Source organism: Rhinolophus ferrumequinum, chromosome 28 (genome assembly GCF_004115265.2).
Source record: "Rhinolophus ferrumequinum isolate MPI-CBG mRhiFer1 chromosome 28, mRhiFer1_v1.p, whole genome shotgun sequence".
In the NCBI taxonomy this organism is placed as follows: Eukaryota; Metazoa; Chordata; class Mammalia; order Chiroptera; family Rhinolophidae; genus Rhinolophus; species Rhinolophus ferrumequinum.
The window spans coordinates 14868189-14890233 of NC_046311.1; the positions used below are offsets into that span (position 1 = coordinate 14868189).

At 43.7% G+C, this 22045-nt stretch overlaps 1 protein-coding gene across 6 annotated transcripts; it reads left to right on the plus strand.

Moving 5' to 3' along the window:
• The first annotated feature begins 2884 nt into the window (after positions 1-2884).
• On the plus strand, positions 2885-22001 carry SNRPN (small nuclear ribonucleoprotein polypeptide N). Of its 6 annotated transcripts, XM_033100151.1 has the most exons (8): positions 10839-10965; positions 16829-16975; positions 18084-18235; positions 20014-20125; positions 20541-20693; positions 21100-21238; positions 21611-21736; positions 21833-22001. In XM_033100151.1, exons 2-8 carry the CDS (start codon positions 16973-16975, stop codon positions 21868-21870), a joined length of 723 nt encoding a protein of 240 aa, XP_032956042.1. In that variant the 5' UTR covers positions 10839-10965; positions 16829-16972; the 3' UTR covers positions 21871-22001. The 6 variants fall into 6 exon arrangements, with proteins under 6 accessions (XP_032956046.1, XP_032956047.1, XP_032956043.1 ...); XM_033100155.1 differs by lacking the exons at positions 16829-16975; positions 18084-18235; positions 20014-20125; ... (2 more) ...; positions 21611-21736; positions 21833-22001 and adding exons at positions 2885-3225; positions 6486-6581; positions 8185-8229; positions 12862-13119 and having other exon boundaries at positions 10840-10965; XM_033100156.1 differs by lacking the exons at positions 16829-16975; positions 18084-18235; positions 20014-20125; ... (2 more) ...; positions 21611-21736; positions 21833-22001 and adding exons at positions 2885-3225; positions 6486-6581; positions 8185-8229; positions 11734-12098 and having other exon boundaries at positions 10840-10965.
• The last annotated feature ends 44 nt before the right edge of the window (positions 22002-22045 follow it).

Sequence of the window (22045 nt, forward strand, 5' to 3'; positions counted from 1 at the left end):
CAATGGGCCAGAGTGGTCTCTTCTAAATTCCTTCATATGCTATTTCCCATGAATATGTAAGAATGAACTATTAGAAATGGCAATTTTTATAGGTCAAAAACTGTTCAATACTGATAATTCACATGGTTCAGCCTAATACTGCATTCTTTACATCAGCCATATTATATTTTGTTTATATATACATTAATTTATTTAGTCTCTCCATCTTCCATGAGGCACATTACATAATTCGCAACATTTTACTATGAGAGACGTCAGCATTGATGTCTCTCTCCAACTTTGTTTGAACACAACAAGAAGCCGAGCAGAGCACTAGTTTAGGGAGATGGGGAAAGGACGTGAGCCATTCCGTCCCCAGGAATCCACCTCCCCCCTTAGCTCTTTGATGTGGACAACTGAGGCAGGACAGAGCTATGTAAAATGCTATGCAAACATCGCTTCAGGATGATTTCCTTCGCTTCCCCTTCTCAGCCGTGCCTTTCTCCCTGCTATACATATGCAGGAATTTTGGAGTTAGCAAGGTGTCACACCTGTAGAGAGGGTCATTTTAAGGGGAAAGAAATAACGTACTTGTTCATCAGTGTTGTATGAAAGTGCTGTTTCCCTCACTCCAGCTGTCACTGATTATTGGTAAATATTTAATGCATCCAAGTGAAGGCTTTTGTTTTATGTAGGGATCAAGTTCAGTTTTTCGTTTTACAAGAACTGAACAGCCAATTTCCCCAGTTTAATGATCTATTCATTTTGTATTGGCGACTTTAATTACACTGATTGTCTTGGCATAAAAATTTTTTCACAATTTACAAAATTGTATAAAGTAGCACAAGTGGAAAACTCCCACCAAATTTGATGAACGCAGCATCCTTTTAGAGAGGCTTTCTTCTAGAAAAGGCTGCAAGTATCTAGTATATTTGCACCAACTGTGGTTTTTCATCAGTTTAACTTTTCCAAACCAGCAGTCTGGTACCGCCTATAGGAAGACATGAGGGCTGATTGTAAATCAGGAGTGTTTGGCCAGTGGTTTCTGCAAAGATTTGGTGGGGAAGCAAGAATTATTTCCTGAATATTTTACACTCATTTAAAAACAGGGAGACACTGTCATGGACTCCAGAGTGGTGCTGGTCCCTAGAAGCCCCCTCTCAGCGCCAGCGCCTCGGGGTCCGATAGGTAAGCCCCGCAGTTACCCCACCGCGGCGGGGCGCGGGCGCCCCCGCACTGCGGCGGCTCCGCGGCACTGCGGCAAAGTGCCGCGCACGCGCGGCCGCAGGCACGCGCTGTGGCGCACGCGCAGACGGAGCTGGCGTGATTAGTTGGCACTGCGGCTGCCAGTTGAGCGCAGAGCCGGGCGGCCGCCGGAGATGCCTGACGTTCTGTTCTGAGGAGCGGCCAGCGGCGCGATGGAGCGGGCCAGGTCAGCCGTGTGGGTGTCTTCCCCAGAGAATCCCCCGGAACAGTCATTTCTGTTCGCTTCCTGCTCCGCGTTCGCAGAGTGTTGGGTGTACGGGACTCCGGGCCCTGGAGGCCTGGAGTCTGGAGACCCGCATGGGACCCCTGTGGAGGCTTGGGGCTTGGCTCTTGCTCCCCGACGGTGCTCTGTGCGCGTCGTGTTGTGCCTGCACCATCCTGTCACATCCCGCGGGTCCTTCCGAGGGTGGCCTTTTGTCCTTGCTATCTGAGGCCATGGCCGTGGGGGGGGGTACGTTGTGATGGCCGAGGGCCATGGTGCGGCAGGTGCGGAGGGTACATGGGGTGCGGTCGGTGGTTGTCCGCAGTGGCGGCGAGGGTGGGGTGTCCACGGTGGCTGCCGTGCTGCTGGTGGTGGTGGTGGGAGGGGCGGAGGGTGGGGTGTTCACAGTGGCCGTACTAGTGGTTTTGCGGGTCAGTGGGGTGGCCCCAGTTGTCGTACGTAGGGGACGGCGGTTGACCGGCAGGGTGACCATAGTGGTGGTGGTGGTGGTCAGGACTGGCCACCAGGATGATAGCCTTTGTGGTGATTTGGGGGAGGGGATGGCGGGGTGATGGCCCTGGCAGTGATTTTGGGGTGGGGTGGTGGCGTGACCGCCATTGTGGTCATTTTGGGGAGGGGGCAGAGGGATAAATGTGAGTGGCGGGGTGGTCCACGAAGGCAGTGGTGTGTTGGGCGGCGGTGTGTCCGTGATGGCAGTGGCAGGCGAGTGTGACATGGTGACGGTGGGTTCTCGGTGAAGTGGCCTCCATGACGGTGGCAGCCCGGGCGCGGAGAGACGGGGCGTGGGCAAGGGGCTCCTGTCTGGTGTCTGCGCTGGCGGGCGTGGGGGGCCGTCTGTGGCCCGCAGCCATCAATTTGAGGAAAGGGAGGACTTGCAATTTTCTGTGACCAGCGGCAATCTTCGAGGTTGCGAGTTTGAGAGTTTGCGGCGGTTCTGCGGCACCCCCCTCCGCCGAGGGGGCGGCTGCAGAAGTGGTCAGGTCATTGCACGGCTTACTCCTTTCTCGTCCCTCGCTTTTGTGCCGCTGGCGGAAGACTGGGGAGGTGGGTGAGGTGCTTGCTTTATGCATCTCACGACGTGCGTGCCAGGTTCTGGCGTGTGACGCCGCAGGGCCATCTCTCGTTTGGGTTGATTTTCCCTGCGTTCGGGCTGGTTTGGGTGCGCACCAGGCTCCAGTACCGCGCCACGGCCATTGTGCGGCTCCCCAAAGATGGCTGCCACTGCAGATGTTCGGGGTGGCTGCCCCCTCTCCCCGGTGCCGCAGTGGGGGAGGGGCCGCAGTCTGTGACGCTCCAGCCTGGCAGGAAAGTCAGTTGCACCCGCCCCAAAGCGCGGTGCCGGGGAGGAGGTGGGCCTGCGTGGGCGGCTGCCCCCTCCCCAAAGTGCCGCAGTAGGGATGGGTGCGGGTTCGGGGTGCGCAGGCGCAGCGGGGATGACACCACCTCTTTCCCGCAGTGGGGCGGGCAGCAAAGGAGGGGGTTTGCGCAGTCTCGGTCTGGTGGGGCTGGCAGCCACCCCCTTCACCTGTCTGTCACAGCTGCTGCTCCTAAGCGGCTGTGCTGCAGTTTGGGGAGGGGACGAAGGACAAGCGTTGGCTCAGCCTTTGCCTTGTGGCCGCCCCCGCCCCACGGTACCACAGTGGAGGAGGGAAGGCGATGAGGCCAGGGATTTGTACAGGGGGCGATGCGTACATTCTGTGCCCTTGCTGTTTTGTGGCGCAGTAGAAGGAACATGGGGGGCCTGGAGGCCAAGAAAGGTAAGGCCATCCTGTTGCTTAAGGCAGCCTCCATCACTGGTGCAGGAAATGGTAAATCTGTTTTCGGATTCCCTAGAAACTAGGCCCACCTTTTCATTTCTGTGGATTGTCCTTAGGTTGTATTATGAGTAATTGATCTCCATATTCAAAGTGTGTTCAGGTAATCCTTGAGACCACGCCCCTTCCTATAACCTTTGATTTCCACTTTCCAGGTTGGATAATTCCACAACTGCATCGCCTTTAAGAGTCTGTCGTATTTCTTAATCTCGATGTTCCATTCATGATGCCACCTTTATAGATGGTTTCCTGAAATCGGGGGATCAGGGCTTCTCCGGGGCTCCCAGGAGCCGAGAGCTGTAAATTGTGTTTGCTTAAGGAGAACAGCGGAGGACAGAGTCAGAAAAGTAGAATACTGCAGGTCTGCGGGTGTACACGGGATTTGGGAATTGATACTTGTTCTAATCGGATTTTAAAATTAATGCTTTTGACCCATCATTTTTGAAGTTGGAGCTACTGCGAAAATTTGGTGAGAAAGGATAATAAAGTAAACTATTCTTGTATGCCGTATTCCACTACTTTGGTTTTTTTGGGTGACATTTTTAAGGATTTTGTTTACCTTTGCAGTATTTTGGTGTGCTTGCCTTTTTCTCTTTCATTATCGTACCCATTATGTCTGGTGTCGGTGAGTTGGAATGCAATTAAGAAAAACGTAAACCCAGAAGCTTGGGAAGCTTTGTTCTGTAATTGTTTTCTTTCCGAGTAGTTTTAAAAATAGCAGGAGTCTGGAATTTTGTGATGCTTATGACTTGCGCATTTTTTCCAGCTTGTATGAAGATACCGCTTCAAATATTTACATTTTGGTGTTCCTTCTGAACATATGTCCCTTTGCAAGGTGAGCATGCACCACCCTGGTCCGCCATTTTGTAGCCTTTCACTGAGGCCCAGGATCTCAGTGTGGCAGATCCTTCTAGAAAGGCCTCTCAGGTTTCCAGGTCTCCATCCTGCCCAGTTAATATTTGGCCTGGTACCAGAGCTTCATGAACATAGGGAGGTAGAATATTAGACATTTAGGGAAAACATTGTGTGATCTCATCACTTTTTGCTTCTCAGTGTATTGCCAGATTCATGTTTTTTAAAATTATTTTGAAACAAAATTAACATTGTGTACCTATAACAACATTTTTTCCTTAAAGGCTTAATTTTCTGAAATGTTGGTTTCTGGGTAGGGAATGCAGTTAAGATTATACATGCATGTGTGTATATATTTAGAATATATGTAAATATTTTCACAATGAAGCTATTCATGTATGATTTTGCTTGTAGCTTTTTAAAAAGTAGATTTAGGAAATTGTTTTTGACTGATTCTTTCCTTAGTTGAACTCAGACCTTTTAATACGGAGCAACTGATGTGAAGGGGGGCGGTAAAGGAACTAATGGGTGTTTGTTGGTAATGGGATGTCCTCAGGCACACTTCGATTCATCCTGATTAGTGGTCTGTGACATAGCAGAGGTCCATGAGATTCCCGTTTTATTGTATTGTTAGTATGTATTAATAAGTATATTTGTGAGACCATGCTGCACGTATCAGTCCTTATTGCTTTTTATGACTGGATGACATTACATTGTATGGACGTATCATGCCATATTGTTTATCCATTCATAAGTTGCTTGCACTTTTTGTTTATTATGATTTATGCTGTTAGGCACATTCATGCTCGAGTTGATGGATTTTTATTTCACTCCATCTAGTAGGAGAGGAATTACTGGGTCCGATGCTTCCTGGCGGTTAATGTTTATAGGAAGTAACACAGGCCATGTCATTTTAAGTCCCACTTCGCAATTTCTCCACATCTTCCCTCTGCTCCTGAGGTGTGAAGTGGTTTGTTTTTGTAGCTTTGGTTTCCCTAACGGCTATAATGATGTTGGGCATCCTTTTTTGTGTGCTGATGGAAATTTGTGTATCTTTGAAAAGCAGTCTGCTCAAGTCCTTTACCCTTTTTAAATTGAGTTTCATCATTTTATTAAGTTGTAAGAGTTCTTCCCATAGACTTTCATCAGCTATGTGAGTTTTCAAACATTTTTTCTCCTGCTGGTTGTTTTTTCACTTTAATAGTGTCCTTTGAAGCTAAGACTTTTGTTTTTGCTTTTGGTGAAATCCAGTTTATGAATTTATCCCTCTTTAGGTACTTTAGGTATCATATCTAAGAAATCATTTAGTAATGAAAGGTTAAGGAGATTATCAAAATGTAGACTTCTATCATTTAAAAATCTGATATGTACATACAAATATATGATATTTAAAATGATCTTTGCTGTTGCTTGATTAGAACCTTAAAGTTTTTGAAGCAATAGAACAATTTGGGTTACTTTGCATAATCTAACTTGAATTTTAAAATAGCTAGGGTTCAGGCAGTTTGCTTTGGGGATGTCCTTTGGATTCTGTCTTTGAACTGTTACCTTTCATGACTTTTGTAAAATGCCTTTCGTTCTGTTTTTCTAATTAAGCATTTCTAAATTGCAGTTTTAGGAGTGATTCCTGTAGTTTCTGATCTGAATGACCCAAGGGGTAGATATCTTGCTCAGATACCTTGAAGCAGCCATTTTGTGAACTGTTCTGCAGATCACAACATGGCGGCAGCTGTTTTCTTGGCTTTTTGTTTGCTTTTGCATTCCTTTTGGGTTTTTCGTTTGTTTTTTTTGGTTGGTTCATTTTGCAAATCCTAGGAAGCAGCATTTGCACAGGAGATTGATTGCTTAAGTAGACGTTTTGTAATTGAAACTTTATCTTTTATTCCACTTTACAAAGGAATCTGTTCTATTAAATATTTTTTGAATCATTTTTTGTAATCAACTTTGCCATTTTTGGGGAAGTATGTGTATATGAGTAGAATGTGTATATGAATATATCTGTAAGTATATAGATTTATATATATGTGAATATAAATGGAAATGTTACTTTATTTTTGCTTAATTTTCTGATATTTCCCCCCAGGTTTTCTGATGTTACAGGGCTCCTAAAGGGAGAAAAAAGTGGTTTTAGGATAGAACCTGACTATTGGAGGATAAAGACCTACCATTTTATTTACCTTGGTTCTCCTCCCCCATCCCAGTTTTATCGATATAGTATATCACTGTACCTTGTTTTAATTAGATTATGAACACTAAAACGCGATCATATATTAAATACAGCTCTAAATATAACCTTTAGAAAATGGTTATTTCATAACTGATGAATTCTATGAATACCTCTTCTGCTTCAGGGACCGCTTACACTTGAGACGGACTACAGAACAGCACGTACCAGAGGTGGAGGTCCAAGTCAAACGGAGGAGGACAGCCTCACTGAGCAACCAAGAGTGAGTACAGTCTGGGTTGAGAACCGATTTAGGTTAAAATCCTTCAAATTGGAACAAAACATCATGCAGCGAAGGGACCGAAATGAATTTAATTAATGATAGAAGCATACATATATAGAAGATGTAGCCAAAAAGCAATGACGTCATCATGAATCATGTTGTTCTAAATTAATTCAACTTAGGTTAAAATTTTAGTAAAATGTATTTTCTTTTTTCCGTACCTGAATAGGTGGCTTTTATCTTTATAAAATTCTACATCCTTCGACATACTTATATTTACATTATGTCTCCTTTATTGTTTGCATTTTACCAAATAACTTTTTCTCTGCTTGTAAAATGTTCTGTACACCGAAGGCATGTTAATTTCTGTATCCATGCTTGCTCTGCAATATTTAGATTTTTATTTTTAGGTTAATGAATTTATCCAGTTAAAATTTGAAATGCGTATGTTTTTTCCCTCCCCTTATTTAAGATATATACACATGTACACACAGTTTTACATTTAGGTTTTCTGAAGGGAGATTTTAATTAAAAATACACATTTTAATGACCTGATACAGATTGAGTATACGTTGAATCTTCAGCATTTTGGTATTACCACAAATCTTGACAGTTTTAGTGGGTAGCAATTTTTTTAAATTTTATTTAAAGCTGTTTTAACTTATTTTTCAAAATGGCAAGTATTAATAATACATGAATATAGTCTCTTTGTAAAACACAATTTTGAGATAGAAAGTATCTACTTCAAGTCTCCACTGGTCCATTTCTCCTTCCATCCCCAGGGGTAAGCCTTCTTACCTGATGTTTCCCTGTGCATTCTTGTGTGTACACGTGGGATGGGACAGGCATTTGGTGATTTGTTTACCTACATGAGGTTCATTGTTTTTAAACTGCCTTGGGGAATCTTTCCATGTCAACACATAAATCCCCCTTAGTTATATTACAAATGATGGTGTGTGGTGGTGTAACAGCATAATTTATCAGTAGCCTACTAATGGATATTTAAGTTTTTTGCATTTCTTAGCTGTTACAAACAAGATAAGACCATCAAAATTAAGATTAATATTTGCATTTTATTTTACTTCCTCAAATCTTAAAGCTTATAAAAATTATAAAAAGTGGATAGCAGTTAGTGTCTTATTTTTGTTATTTGCTCATTTCATATGTGAAAAATGACAATATATTTATTTGCACATTTTAAATTACTGTTGAGGCTAAAGATTTCCCCATCTCGATTTCTCTTACTTATGCTTCTGAGTTTATTCTTTTACTACATTTTCATTTTGGAAATTACTTTGAAAAGGAGTATTTTATGAGTGAATATTATATATACTATAATATGTCTGTAGAGTCTTTTATAATAGTCTATTTGTCTATTAATTTTCTTTTATATGATGATGTCTTATGTTCCAGCTAGTCTTTTGTAACTTCAGTATTTTTATTGATAAAAGGGCCATGCCCCCACCCACATCTCTGGAAATACCTCGAGGTAGTTATTGGGTGTCTTATTGGGGTGTCCTCGAGGAGTTATGGGGGGCCCTTTGGAGAGGGCTGCTGACTGCTAGTAATAAAGGTCAGTCACGTTTGTCCTGTTTTGTTGGAGCCTTTCTCCTGTGCAGCGTCAGTGTGGACCAGACCAGGACAACAGGTGAGCTCACCCTCATCTTGTTGAAACCTTCTTTAGGTATTGTTGGTTTCGAAGAAGAAATAACTTCATTTTCCTGACCTTTGCTGTGTAGATTACGTATGAATACTGCAGGGTGTTGAATTGTGGAAAGGATATAAGGAGAGTTTTCAGGTGGGGAAATAGTGTCATTTCCCTGACAGTCACCTTTCTACTTTGAGTCACTATAGGAATGGGTAAGCGGTGTGACTATGCCTTAACTCCTGCATAATGACACACGTGCTCAGGAGTCTGTCTGGACTAGAATCCCTAATCCCTACAGTCTGAGTGCTTGCTGTAACAATCATCCATCCGCCCGCCATCTTTTCCCAAAGCGTAGGGACGGGGAATCAGTATTTCTGAGGAATTGTGTGGGTACCAGTTCTAAAGACTGGTAAAGGATTGCTGTTAGCATCCCATCCCCAAATACAAAGCAAAGGTGAATAATTTACATAATTATCCTTTTACTATTTGCCTATTAATTTTATTTTACATGGTAATATCTTTTTTCCCCTTTAGGCTTTTGTAACGTCAGAGTTTTGAAAAGTACAATGCCCCCCACGCCAATCTAAAAATATCTTGAGATGGTTTAGATATTGTGGTTGAAATGTGGGTTGGGAGGGGCTCTTGGGGGTATATTTTGTTAGTGGATAAAGGTCCCATCATAGATTGTGGATTTTGTTAGAGCCTTTATGCTAGGCAGCATCAAACCAAAAACCGAAACAATATGCAGACCAAACATCCCAGGCCAGCAATAGGTATTAATAGCGGCTCATTGATTCACACTCCGGGAATTGATGGTATGCTGTCTTCCAGTAGCTGTATCACCAAATTGCGGCTGGAGAGTCTTCTGGATCTATTTTATGCTCTCCTTCAAATGTCTTTCTAAATTTATACTTTGCATTTCATAAAGTAAATGCTATTTGTATTGCATCTTATTTTCTCCATCTTACCTTAGTCTTCAGTTGGTTTTCTTCATTGTAAACTCAAGAGGGACACTGCAATAGGAGTTCCAGAAGCAAAGAAAACTTTTTTTGGCTGACTTACTTTTTAGAACCTTGTTAGCTTAAAGACTTAGTTGCTAATTTGTAATGAAAGGACTGGAACTGCCAATGTCCGAGTGAAGACTGAATTCAGTGATTGGAGTGGGAAATGGAAAGGCGTGAGCAGTCATAGTGCCTGGAGTTAGTGCAGCCATGACAGGTCAAGGGGACCGTGACAGGTCAAGGAGACCGTCCCACCACAAGCTCACCTTCAGTTCAGATACCAGCTGTGAGCACCAGCGTTTCTAGACCCACCCTTCATGACAGCTGGATGCACTTGGTTTCCACAACTCCCTCGGGTTCCATACTTTGTTAGGGTGACTCAGAACTCAAGAAAGCACTGTGCTTGTGATGTTATTACAGAGGATACAAATCAGGGTGAGCCAGAGGAAGACTCCCAGGATGTGACCCTCCGCGTGTGATGGGTTGTCCACACATCAGTGTGTATGCAGAGAACTGGGTGTCTAGAGTTCTTCTCAGCGGTTCGTTACCTAGACATGATGGACAGGACATTTGTCACATACAGTTCCCAGCTCCCTTCCCTTCCAAGGAGGGCAGGCGCCCAGTCCCAACCCTCTAAGCCCCGCCTGGTCTTTGTGGCCTGGCCAGGTCCTGTCTCCTCGGATCTGGAGGAGGCGTGGTCTTAGCATTAACTCAGGTGTGAGCCAGAGGGCTTGCAGTGAATAACACAGGCTCTCCTAACACTGGCTAAATTTAGGGCTTTAAAGGATCTGGGAGCCATGGGCAAAGTCCAATCTAATTCTTTATTATATCACAGAATGTTACAAATGTTACTGAAAAAGTACGGAAAATAGTGGAAAACGTTTTATCACAGCCCCATTTCCAAATCTAATTGCTGTTGAATATTTTCATGTACATGCATATGTATGTGTGTTTATATAGGTATATGCTTAATCAACAAGGGCAGACTTGCTGGTGAATTATTTTTTTCGTGCCTGTCTTGTTTGTAACTTCATACATCTCTTCCTTATCCTGAGGTTCAGATTCACTGCCAGATTACTGATCCATAGGGATCTGCCAGATTACTGATCCATAGGGATCTGTCTTTGGAATTCCCTACTAATGGATGGTTGACATAGTTTGAGAACCTGAACCTGGATCCTGGAATTCGTTGTTTCAGCTAGTGACATCTCAGCAGGATGGGCTTGGAGGACAGCCTAATATCTCAATGGGAATGCCTCCACAAGGCCCAGCCCCCTCGCTTGGGGTTAAAGAACTTTCCAGATAGGAAGTTTCGAAAGTGAGTAATGGATATGGCACTAGTGATTTTTCCACAGGAAGAGCTCTTGGTTGGTTTCTTTTTGTGTTTTAACTTCCTTGGTAATAGTCCCCAAGTGGGTAAGTATCCCTCAGCTCCCTGTGTGCAGAGACAGGCCCCTGTTTCCTGATTTAGAATTTCTTCATAAGGTGATGTCATGCTGTCACCCTAAGTGAGGACCCCTTTAAATGTAAGGGTCTCTGTGTTTGCTTCCATATTGCTAGCCACATAGCAAATGTCTTTTCATGCATGTGTCCTGTCCTTTTGCTGTAGGTGTCAGCTGTACCCGAGGCGATCTCAGCAGCAGCAAGTACCTGTTGTGGATTTCCAGGCCGAACTGAGGCAGGCGTTCTTAGCCGAGACCCCAAGAGGTGGTTAAGTGGTCTTGGCACATCCCAGGTAGCGGACTCCAAGCGGAAATCCAGGTTAGAACTGATCAGTCCTGAGCAGGAGTAAAGAAATCCTTAGAGTAGGGTGTTTGGAGGTCACATCATTATCTGGGATGTGTTGGTAAAGGAATTTCCTTTCCTTAAAAGCTTCATGCAATAAGCAGATTGCAGAAAGTTAAAAAAAGTAAAAGCGAGACCTGACTGCTTCTCTCTGTACCTTCGTCATGTTTCTGTATTCCTTTCATTTCATTGTACTGCGTGCTTTTTAGGTAGTTCTATTCATACTTAACTTGTATTGATTTTCAAACTAACATTACATGGAAAATGAACTTCATTCTAAATGGCTGCTGAATATTCTGCTAATGAATGTTTTCTAACTCCCTTCTGTGAGAGACTTCATTTTTCTGCTGGTAGTTTGAATAAAGCTTCAGTGAATTGCTTTGCATAAAACAGGATTATTTCCTCATGCAGTTGTGCAAGTAAATTGAATCAAGGAATATGAGCTCAAGGTACATTTTCTAAATTGTATTACAAAAAGTATTATATTATTAATCAGTCTTCATTGCCTTGAAAAAATGGAGTGTCGGTTACAATACACTTTGACCTGCACTGGTTATTTTAATGATCTATCACTTGTGCCTACTGAATTATAAATATATATCACATTCATTAGCAAATAAGAAGCTAAATATTTTCCCATACTTACTTACTAATTATTCCTTTTTTGTTTTGTCTTTTTCTCACATTTTTTTTGTTTTCACCAATGTATTTGAATCAGCTGGCAATGTAATAAAGATATTTTTCATGACTTTTCAATGTGATGTAGATTTATTTGCAGTCTGTCTTTTCTTTTTATGTTGGTTGCTTACGTATTTAGGAAAAAGCTGTTCAGATTTTGATTCTGATTTAATACTTTGTTTTTCCTTTATGACTTTGTTTTTTTTTAAGATTTGTATGACCTCAATAAAAAGGGTTTAGTAGATACTTTTTAGAAACTGAAACAGAGAAGGATGGGGTTTATAGATGAGTTTTCTTTTAGATTTTCTTTATTTCTGTTTAAAATGTTATCCCTCAACTCAAATTAATTCGGCCTGTTTATGGGCACCATTTTTGAATTTTAAAGCAAAGGAGATTTTTTTTTTTTTTTTTTTTTGAGAAAAACCCTCTCCTGCGGAATTCCTTACCCAGCATTTTTCAGTGGTTGCCCGGACTTGATTGTAAGACAGTGGAATTGCTTTCAAACAATGGAATCTGATCATTATCCCTATCCCCAGAGTAAGGACAGTCTTACATGAGTAAGTGCACAGTTGTTTTTTTAACAGGAATTTTTTGGCTCCTCAGTGCAATTCACGTACTCTTTTAAGTTCCTAAATATGATATTTAAATCATGGAGTACAGTCTGCAAATAGGGCCATCTAATTTTCTGATGTTATATTTTACTGCAGTCTCAAAGTTTTATCTAAATGGTACTAGTTAATACTATTATTTTAGAGCGGGGTAGTAAAGATCTGACCCACTCACTGCCAGTTTTTGTAAATAAAGTTTTATTGGCAAACGGCCATGTCCATTTATTTGCATATGGCTGTATTGGCACTACAGTGGCAGGCAAGGCGTAAAATATTTATTATCTTACCTTTTAAAAGACAAAGTTAGCTGACCTGTCTTTAGAAAAGCTCATGTAAGGATGAAAACACCAGGGAGGAGCCAGTGGGGGAGTGAGGATGCTGCAGAAGGTGGGAGAAAGGGCTCAAGCAGGACTGTGTGTGAGGCAGCCATTACTGAGCAGGGAGTCAGTACGTTTCCGGGATGAGGGTCCCGTCTAAGAATCATGTCACGTCTGGTGTACATGCAGATGGGTGGTTTTAAAGACATTTTAACAATTGGTACATTTCCTTTTTCATTATAGAAATTGAAAGCATGTGAGTGACAGTCAAGAAAAATGGAAAAGTAAACCAGAAACTTCCTATACCCAGGTTTCAACCACAGCATGAGGTTGAATTTTATTTTGCCCACTTCTGTTTGTTTTGAAAATACACTAGTTGGAATCTTTTAAACTAATTTATTTTCTATTTATTTCACTTGAATGTATACCATGAATGTTCCTCATTTTATTTCACAGTCCTCATAATTTATAATGAATAAATGCTAGTTCATTTATGATTTACTTTTCTCGTACTTGTGTTTTTATTTTCTCTGGTTTGCTGTGCTGTTAATATGCTATATTTTAAAAGATAATATTTAGTTTCTTAAAATAGGGTAAGGATCCAGTTGTGGGCTGCAGGCTGTAAAATATTAGTATGACTCTTAAATGTTTTGTTACATGGCTTTCTGACAGCGTCATCAGCAGGGTGAGTTCCATCGAGAAGTCCTAGGGTGCGAATTCCTCAGTCCCACCTTTGGTGTCTTTATTATTTTCGATAAACAGATCCAAAAATTGTCTTACGTAGTTTTAACTGGCATTGTTTGTGGATGAATATTTTCTGTGTATTTGTTTTTTCTTGTTAAACTTTTTTCACGGTTTTTGTTGGAGGGTGTGTGATTTTACCAGATTTGACCGAGCGCGAATGTATCACCATTATTCCACAATGGCTCATCTCTTGTATGTGACTTGGCCAAGTCTGACCATGTGATCTTTTGACTTCGAGGAGCTTTATATTTTTGTATAGTTTAATCATTTGAAAGCCCACACTTCGCAAAGGTTTGAGAACTTCTGTGAGGAGGGATCCCAGGATGTTTGAGTCAGAGACTTGGGGTCATTTATTGCCTCAAGGTCATTTAGTGCCCTGTGATGTGCGGGTATATACCGTAACTGCTGATACATCAGTGCAGCGCGATGTCATGCTCCTCTGTCCTCCCCTCGAAGCATCTCATTCTCCTTAGCTGTGGAGCTAAAGCTGATCTTTCTACAAAGGGTTATCTTGTTTTTCCTCTCCAAAGTAAGGAACATTTAGGGACGAGAGATAACTTCTTAAATTTTAAGGCCGTCTTGTTAAGGAAGGCCTTTTTAAACCCCTATTCCGAGTTCTGAGTGAAAAGTGTATCTCTTCTACAGATTATTTTGTATATAATACTACATGTCCATGTCCTCATTTCTAGGTCTTCAGGTCATGACTCAAATCCCCAGGTGCGTTCTTATACTTGATCAGTGGGAAACAGCACATAGCAGGTGTGGGTGGGGTTTGGAACCTTAGACAATTTAGGTGATGGACGACACAGGACTGAACAGCCTTTCCTTTTGATTCTGATCCATTTTACGAGGAAACCACGTTTCAGCCTGTTGGTTTCTTAGACCTAGTGCTGAACTAGGGCTGGTAGGTGTGTGTTCACTGCACTGCGAAGTAGGGTAGAGCATTGAAATGGGCCACACGGGAACATCAGTGCTGTCACATCTTTCAGACACCGGAAGGTGAAAGCTTTGTCTCTGAGTTGTAAACTTGGACTACGAATTTCCACCTTTTCAATGCACATTTGATGCTCATTCCCATTACGATATTCCTTATATGGGACACCTTGTGAGTCCATGTATTTCCTTTCAATGAAATCTTGAAAAGCTGCATCCAGCTCTACTGTTCTTCCTAGTAATCACTGTCTGTGGCTCGTTGTCTGCAGCAAACACGTCCCCACTGTGGATGGGACGGGGCGTGTGCTCCAATAAGAGCAGCCTTTTGGAAGGGCAGCTCTTGGTTTGGTTTTGTTTACTAATGGCAATGGAAAAAGCAATTGTACAAACTTTGTATGTTATTTAAAGGTCCTGACCATTTGCTTTTTAAAACCAGCTTTATTGATGTATAGTTTACATACCATAAAATTCACCTGTGTATAAATCAGTGATTTTTCTTTTCTTTTTTTTGTAAATTTACAGAATTTTGCAACCATTGCCACAAAGAACTTCTAGGACTTTCCATTATCCAAGGAAGATCCTTTCTATCCATTTACATACATTCCCCATTGTACCCCGAGTTCAGGCCACCACTTGATTTAGCTTCTGTCGGCATGGACCCTAAACCTTATTAATAGATATATAATGTTATAAAAATAGAAATTGCTAAGGAGTCCCACCTATACCAAATATTCTTGGATTTAGACTCTGCCCTGTAGAGAATCCTGTCAGAATTCAGAACATCTAAATCATAGGCCTTAAATTTACTCAGTGAGTTTGGGTCACAAACTACATTTATCGGGGTGGAGGTTTAGTCTAGATTAGAATAGATCTTTACATAATCAATTGTATGTAAAACATTAATTTATGTATAGATATTGGATGCCAGACATGGGGATATCCCTGATGTTCTTGCATCTGAGGACATAGGTGGGTAGATGGGAGAAGAGGCACATGTGTGGCCATTATAATCAATCCTAAGGTGTGAGAGGAGTGGGGACGGGGATGGCTACAGTGATTTGCAGGAAATACCGCACAAACCAGGCATGAGTTTGCATGTGGAAGACAAAGGTTGGGAGATATTCTGAGTAGTAATCAGGAATTTGTTTTAAACAGTCCGATACCGTCTATGTCATAAAAGTGTATTTAACTGGCATCACATTTTGGTAATTATAGGGAAACATCCCTTCTACATCGTGACACCCTTGCTGAGATTTCTTTCCTATCATTTATGTTCTCTTCTGATCAGTGTCATAGTACTACATGGAAAACTGTCTTTAAAACATTCTTTCACTTTATTATTTTGGTGTTGCTGTCATTCATAACCCTTCATTGAAATGATTTCATGTTCATTTCCCAAAATAGATGATTTAGTATTAACCAGCTTACTTTGCTGTTTGCAAATTTTCTCTTAAATAATGGAGAATAATCTTATTGGAAATGTTTACATTGTTAAAAGTACAATTATATTAGACTTTGCTTACGATACCGGGCTACTTTTATGCATAAACCCAAATGCTCATTCAAAAGTAATATGATTTGTGTTTTGTTTTTTGACTATAATGATCGGTTTGAGACCCTTTACCAATTTGGGCTAGGTTTGATTACCATACTTAATAGAAACTTTTGTTAGTGTGCTGGGGGACATAACATTGTTATGACGTGTTCCTTTGATTATTTAGAGTTGCCCACATGTCCACGTAAGCATTCCATAGTTGTGTGTCCCCTTTTAACATAGGACGTGTTAAGCATGTACGTGAGCATACATTTGGTTCCTGGGGAAGAAAGATTACGTAGCATCATTTTGAAGGGGGCTGTGTGGGAGTGGGGGCAAGGAAACATTGAGGTTGAAAACATTTAGGTTTTCAGCTAAGAAGCAAAAGTTAGAACTAACTCAGGATTAATTCTTAATTAATTCGTCATATCCTTAATTCTGATGGGGAAAGTTAAGGATATGACAAAGTTGAGTTGAGAGGACTTAGTTTTAACTTAACTTGGGACCAGAGAATGAAGCACTGCCCTGAGTAAGGATAAAAAGAAAAAACATTACATTTTGGCAATGGAAAATGAAGCTTATTTTTGAAACATTGGAGAATTTCTGTGTAAAACAAAATTCAAGAGTGTGTGTGGGGGGGGGGTGGAAAAGCTGAAGGGAAATGTAGTCGAGAATGTGATCACTGCATGGTGACAGACTCGACTTAGTGGGGTGATCACATCGTCAGGTGTACAGATAATGATGCACTGTTGTACACCTAAAACTAATGTAGTGTTGTATACCGACTGTACTTAAAAAGAAAAACCAACTTCATCAACCCTAGGTGCACAAAATACGGGAGTTCAGGTGAGGGAAAAGTGAAATTTGGTGATCGCTTGGTGGAGATGGGAACATGGGTGGGGGGTGTTTTTGAATATGTCTATCATGTGATTCTCGTGCAAGATTGTGCGTTTTAAAAACATGGATTGCAGTGCAGCTAGCTCATGCTTTCCTCTGCAGGCTCCACCTACTGTTGGAAGCTTTCTGCCCCAGCTTGCATTCTTTGTAGCAGAACCTGCGTCATACCTTTATCTGTAGCCTTCCCTTAGGTCTTAAGGATCCTGAAATTTTATTGTGGACATTGGATTTGCTGGGACAGCAATCATGGTAAGATGTGTGTAAGGGCAGAGGGGTGAGAAGCGTTCTAAGGGCCCAACATAATGGTTTGCCAACATGTGGGGTGGTTCAGGGCTCTTAGTAGTAGAAATAGGAGTCAGTCTGTAGAGATGGTGTCTCATTTAATGGAGTAACAGCTGGAGAAGAGCCATATCTGTTGTCCTGTTTCAGTGGTAAAATGGTTTGGAAAACATCTTCAGGAGGGATCTTAGGAAGTGAGCCAATACATGGGAGAGGTTTCGGTCAGGATGACAGTGGTAAGGGACCATCCTGCAGATGAGGGACTCAGGTTACAATAGACATAAAATCAGGCTTGAAGCTTGGGGACTGGATAGAACAAAGGCAAGCATTGTGGAGACAGAAGCGGTGTCCTAATCAGTGCCGGGGTTCTGTTACAGTTTACCTAATCTAGAACATGTATTCTCAACAGGAAGGGTAGCCCACGGGGGCGAAAACTGGTTCTGAGAAGTGGGAAGAATCTTAGATTTTACAGTGGTTTCTGGTCTTGCAAAGGGCCACAGTATGTAAACAGAAACAGAATGTCTGCATATTAAAATTTCAGTGGAGTGGGTGATAAGGATAAAAGTGTTCCTGAGTGGGACAAAAATGAAAGAATGAAATCTGAGAAAACACTGATCCACATTCTGAATACTATGGGTAGTGGGGTGAGAACTAGGATGGAGGCATTGCATTGAGTTGGGTTGATGAGAGTTGGCAAAGATTTTGATGAAGGAGGAGTGTCCCATGATTTGGCTAGTTGTCTAGGGGGAAAGGAGGAGCCCACAGGGCCAGTGTGCTGTAGGAGGGAGAGATTTGGGGTGAGAATTGGGGGGCGAGGGATTAGAACATGGGACACCAAGAGGGAACTGGGCGTGGGATTCACTCTATGGTGGGGAAGTAGAGCTGGATGATGGCAGACCAGACGGGAAGGGTTATGAGAAGTGGGGCCTCCAAAGAGGAGAGGGCAGTGATCCTGGGTACAGATTTGGGCAGCGTGGTGGAATGCTGGAGCAGAGGGACGAGGGGAGGAGAGAGCGGGTGGGATTGGAGTGGGGGGTTGGTTGGGTGCAGATGCTGACGGCTGTCCCCACGCACGCAGACTGTGGGCAAGAGCAGCAAGATGCTGCAGCACATCGATTACAGGATGAGGTGCATCCTGCAGGACGGCCGCATCTTCATCGGCACCTTCAAGGCGTTTGACAAGCATATGAACTTGATCCTCTGCGACTGTGATGAGTTCCGGAAGATCAAGTAAGGACGGTTTGGGGGGGTGGGATAAGGAGCTCGAGGGAGAGGCAGGGCAGGACCAAGGTGGTCTGGAGGCCAGTGAAGGCCGCCCTGCTGCCCCGCTTCCTGGCCACCTCTGGGGCCTGGGCCCGCCTGCAGCCCTAGAGCTTGTCCCCACTACTGGTTAGTCACGAGCCGGGGATAAAACTACAGCATATCCAGTTGCGTTATGTCCCTTTTAAAAATCGGGACCTGTTGTTAACAGGTTGGCTTCTGTGACATTCCTCCAGACGGCAGAAGTGGTAAGGGTGACAGTGGGTCTTCCTGGTGGAGGCGCTGGGACCCGCGGGTCAGGCGTCCGCTCCGCCAGCGTCTGCGTGCCTGGTGTCTGAATCACCGCGGTAGCTGTTCATAGGCCCACAGTCCCCGTGATCCGCCCGTCTCTCCAGGAGCCGCCTCCGCCTGCTCAGCAGGCGCGGACCTCCGTGCGCTGGGGCTGGGAGCTCCCTCCAGCGGTACTGCTGGCCCTTCCGCACGGAGCACACAGAACCGGGCACATCTCGGGCTCGTCCTCCTGGCGCTCAGCTGAATCTCATTCAGGCTGTCTGGGTCGGAGCTTGTCACGTCTCTGGACATTCAAGCTGACTTCATCCCAGGCTTTTGCCCAGGAGCACAACCTACAGGGCATCATCCCCAGCCTTGGCCTGATTTCCTTGGTCCCCACCGTGAATAACACCCTGTCCAGAAGTTTAATTTGCCCACTTCACTTAGGTTTTTAAATAGAAGGGGGAAGGTGATGCCCAGCTTTTCCTGCGCACTGTACTCTTAAGTCTGTTCTTCTCGGTCAGATTTGAAGAGAAAGCAAAAGATACTCTTTCTCCTTCCCTCTTGTCTATTCAGTCTCCTTCCTGCACAATATGTTGGATCATTTCAGAAGTTCTAGGACAGTGGATGCTTCAATAGTATTTTTTTGTTTAACCCACTTTTTTACTGACAAGAATAAAAAAAATCCCTACCATGTTGATAAATACTAAAGGCAGTTGAAAAGAGCTTTGGGCATATTCTCAATTTCTCTGTTCACCTTTCTCACAAGTTACAGGGACAATTTCACCTGAGTGGTTTTAAGTTGTACGTGATGGCTAGTCTCTGATAGTACTTTCTGGAGTCTGTTAAACAGCATTTTGTTCTTTGCTGTTACCTGTAGTAGTAGGTGTGTAGTAGGTGTTAGAAGCCTCACATATGTGTGATTTTTGCTGCTGACAGCTGAGGAAACTAGAATCACAGTTTCTTTATCTTTAATTTCCCACGGATACGTAGTCAGTGGCAAGGCTGTGAATACACCGGTGACGGTTACTCCAACCTTTTTCTTCTTTACCATTTGGAGTCCTTCATTGCTTACTGCTGACCCCATCTCATTTCAGTTGTCTGTCATCAAGATTTGCTTATGTAGCTAAAAATAATTTAGTAAATTGCGCTTCCCATCTTATCATGAAAACAGGTTTCAGTTTGTCTATCTTCAAAGCCTGAGCCATGTCACTTGCATCCGTCTTTCAGACATTAGTTTTGCTATAGTATAACATTGAAGGAACATTCTGGAAGATTGAATTTCAATAGGAAAAGATCTTTACCAGTCACCCTTATATATCAGCTGTTCTAGTCTTTGTGTGTGTGTGTGTGTGTGTGTGAACTGAGCATGACCATCTTGGCATCAGTTATTGTCTTAATTGATACTTAATGATTTGTAAATATGTTACTGAGCTAGTGAGTCCAAGCTTGTTCTAAAATTCACTTCTGCTGTCTAGGCCAAAGAATGCAAAGCAGCCGGAGCGGGAGGAGAAGCGGGTGCTGGGCCTGGTGTTGCTGCGTGGGGAGAACTTGGTCTCCATGACGGTGGAGGGGCCACCCCCGAAAGATGTAAGCCCGCGGGTGGGACATCACCGTGGGAGGGTCATCAGGTTGGGCAAGGTGGTGGCTAAGGCAGAACAGCAGGCCCAGCACAGGGCACCTCTGTCAATCATGTAGTGTGCCCAGCACCTGCTGTCGCTCCTGCTTGCCCTCAGTTTGGATTCAGGGCTTTCTGAGGAGTTATTCTGTGAGCTGGGGACTGCCTGGGTGGGGGTAGGGCCGTGAATAGGTGTGTGCTCACTATTTGAGCTGGGCGTTTCCTGTGCAGACACCTCCGTGCTGCACCTGGCCACTTTTCCGAATACGGAATATGGGAGAGGTGGTGTGGGAAAGCGGTGGGAAGGAGGGATATTGGAGAATAATTTTAGATTATTAATAGCTTTGGTAAAGCCTGTGATTTCAAGTTGTAATTTCTGTGTTTCAGACTGGCATTGCTCGTGTGCCACTGGCTGGAGCTGCAGGGGGCCCTGGCGTTGGCCGGGCTGCTGGCAGAGGGGTACCAGCTGGGGTTCCCATTCCCCAGGCTCCTGCTGGGTTAGCAGGCCCTGTGCGAGGGGTTGGGGGACCATCCCAACAGGTAAGGAAACGAGAAGGTTTTATGTTGTTGGGAGAGCCTGAGCATCCATCCTATGCTGTGTGAGCGTCATATGCTGTAGAAGGAACTGAGGGACAAATATACCCTAGCAAGGGACTAGATGAAAGCCACCTTGATAAGAGTAACTTACCACCATTGGTGAGTACAGAGAATATGAGTGGATAAAGCACAGTTGAGAAAATGCAAAAAGCCTTGTTAGTGTAAAAGGGAGCATATTGGGTGTAAGGTGAAAGAAGTTCACGGGCCAAGGTTTTTAAATGAGATCAGCGGGAGATGCACACAATTGCGATCATTATTCTATTTCATAGGCCCCGATCAACCATTTGCTTTCTGGGCTGGAATAGCGTGAGGCTGTGCCTGACCTGTTTCTCTGACCCTGCCTTGTCAGGTAATGACCCCCCAGGGAAGAGGCACAGTGGCAGCTGCAGCTGTTGCTGCTACGGCCAGCATTGCTGGAGCCCCGACGCAGTACCCCCCAGGTCGGGGCACGCCCCCCACACCTGTGGGCCGAGCCACCCCACCTCCAGGTGAGCGATCGGTCAACACGGGCAATGTCAAAGAATTTGGTTTTCAGGTGCAGGCGTAGGTCTGTACAAAGACTGTCTCATCTTGAGTGATGAGTAAACACTCACTAAGAGGGTACTGAGTGTTAGGTACCCAGCCTCAGTACCTAACAAGCGCTTGTAGTGTGTTTCCCATTTTTATAAACTGACTTTTAATCGAAAGGCTTTGGATGTGTTTGGGTTGAGGATGGCTTACATAGTAACGGCCAAGGAGAAATTGTTCAACTCTCTACTTGGTATCTGGGCCCATTTCTTTAAACGTTATCTTGGGTTTAGTCCTACCACCTTAGCCAAGCTGATGTATGAATCTTCGTGTCCGCCATCTTTCTTTTCTAGGCATTATGGCTCCTCCACCTGGTATGAGACCACCCATGGGCCCACCGATTGGGCTTCCCCCCACCCGCGGGACGCCCATAGGCATGCCCCCTCCAGGAATGAGGCCCCCTCCACCGGGAATTAGAGGTGAGTGGGTATGCATGGGCCAGTGTGCCAACAGGTCCCTGATGATTTATGTTCTTTTTCTAATGGCCTCATGGCATTTCGCTTCCTCTTTTGCAGGCCCACCTCCTCCCGGAATGCGCCCACCGAGACCCTAGGATACTATTGACCCTTAGTCACTTTGACCTGCACTGCGTCTTGTGAAACTGTAGAGTGTTTGTGTGAGCTTTTGTCCCCTTTCTGCTGCATTCATATTCGCTAATAAATGCATAGAGCAATTAAACTGCGAGGTACTGTTGTGCATTCTTTGCCCATTGGTTCTGTTGAGGTCAG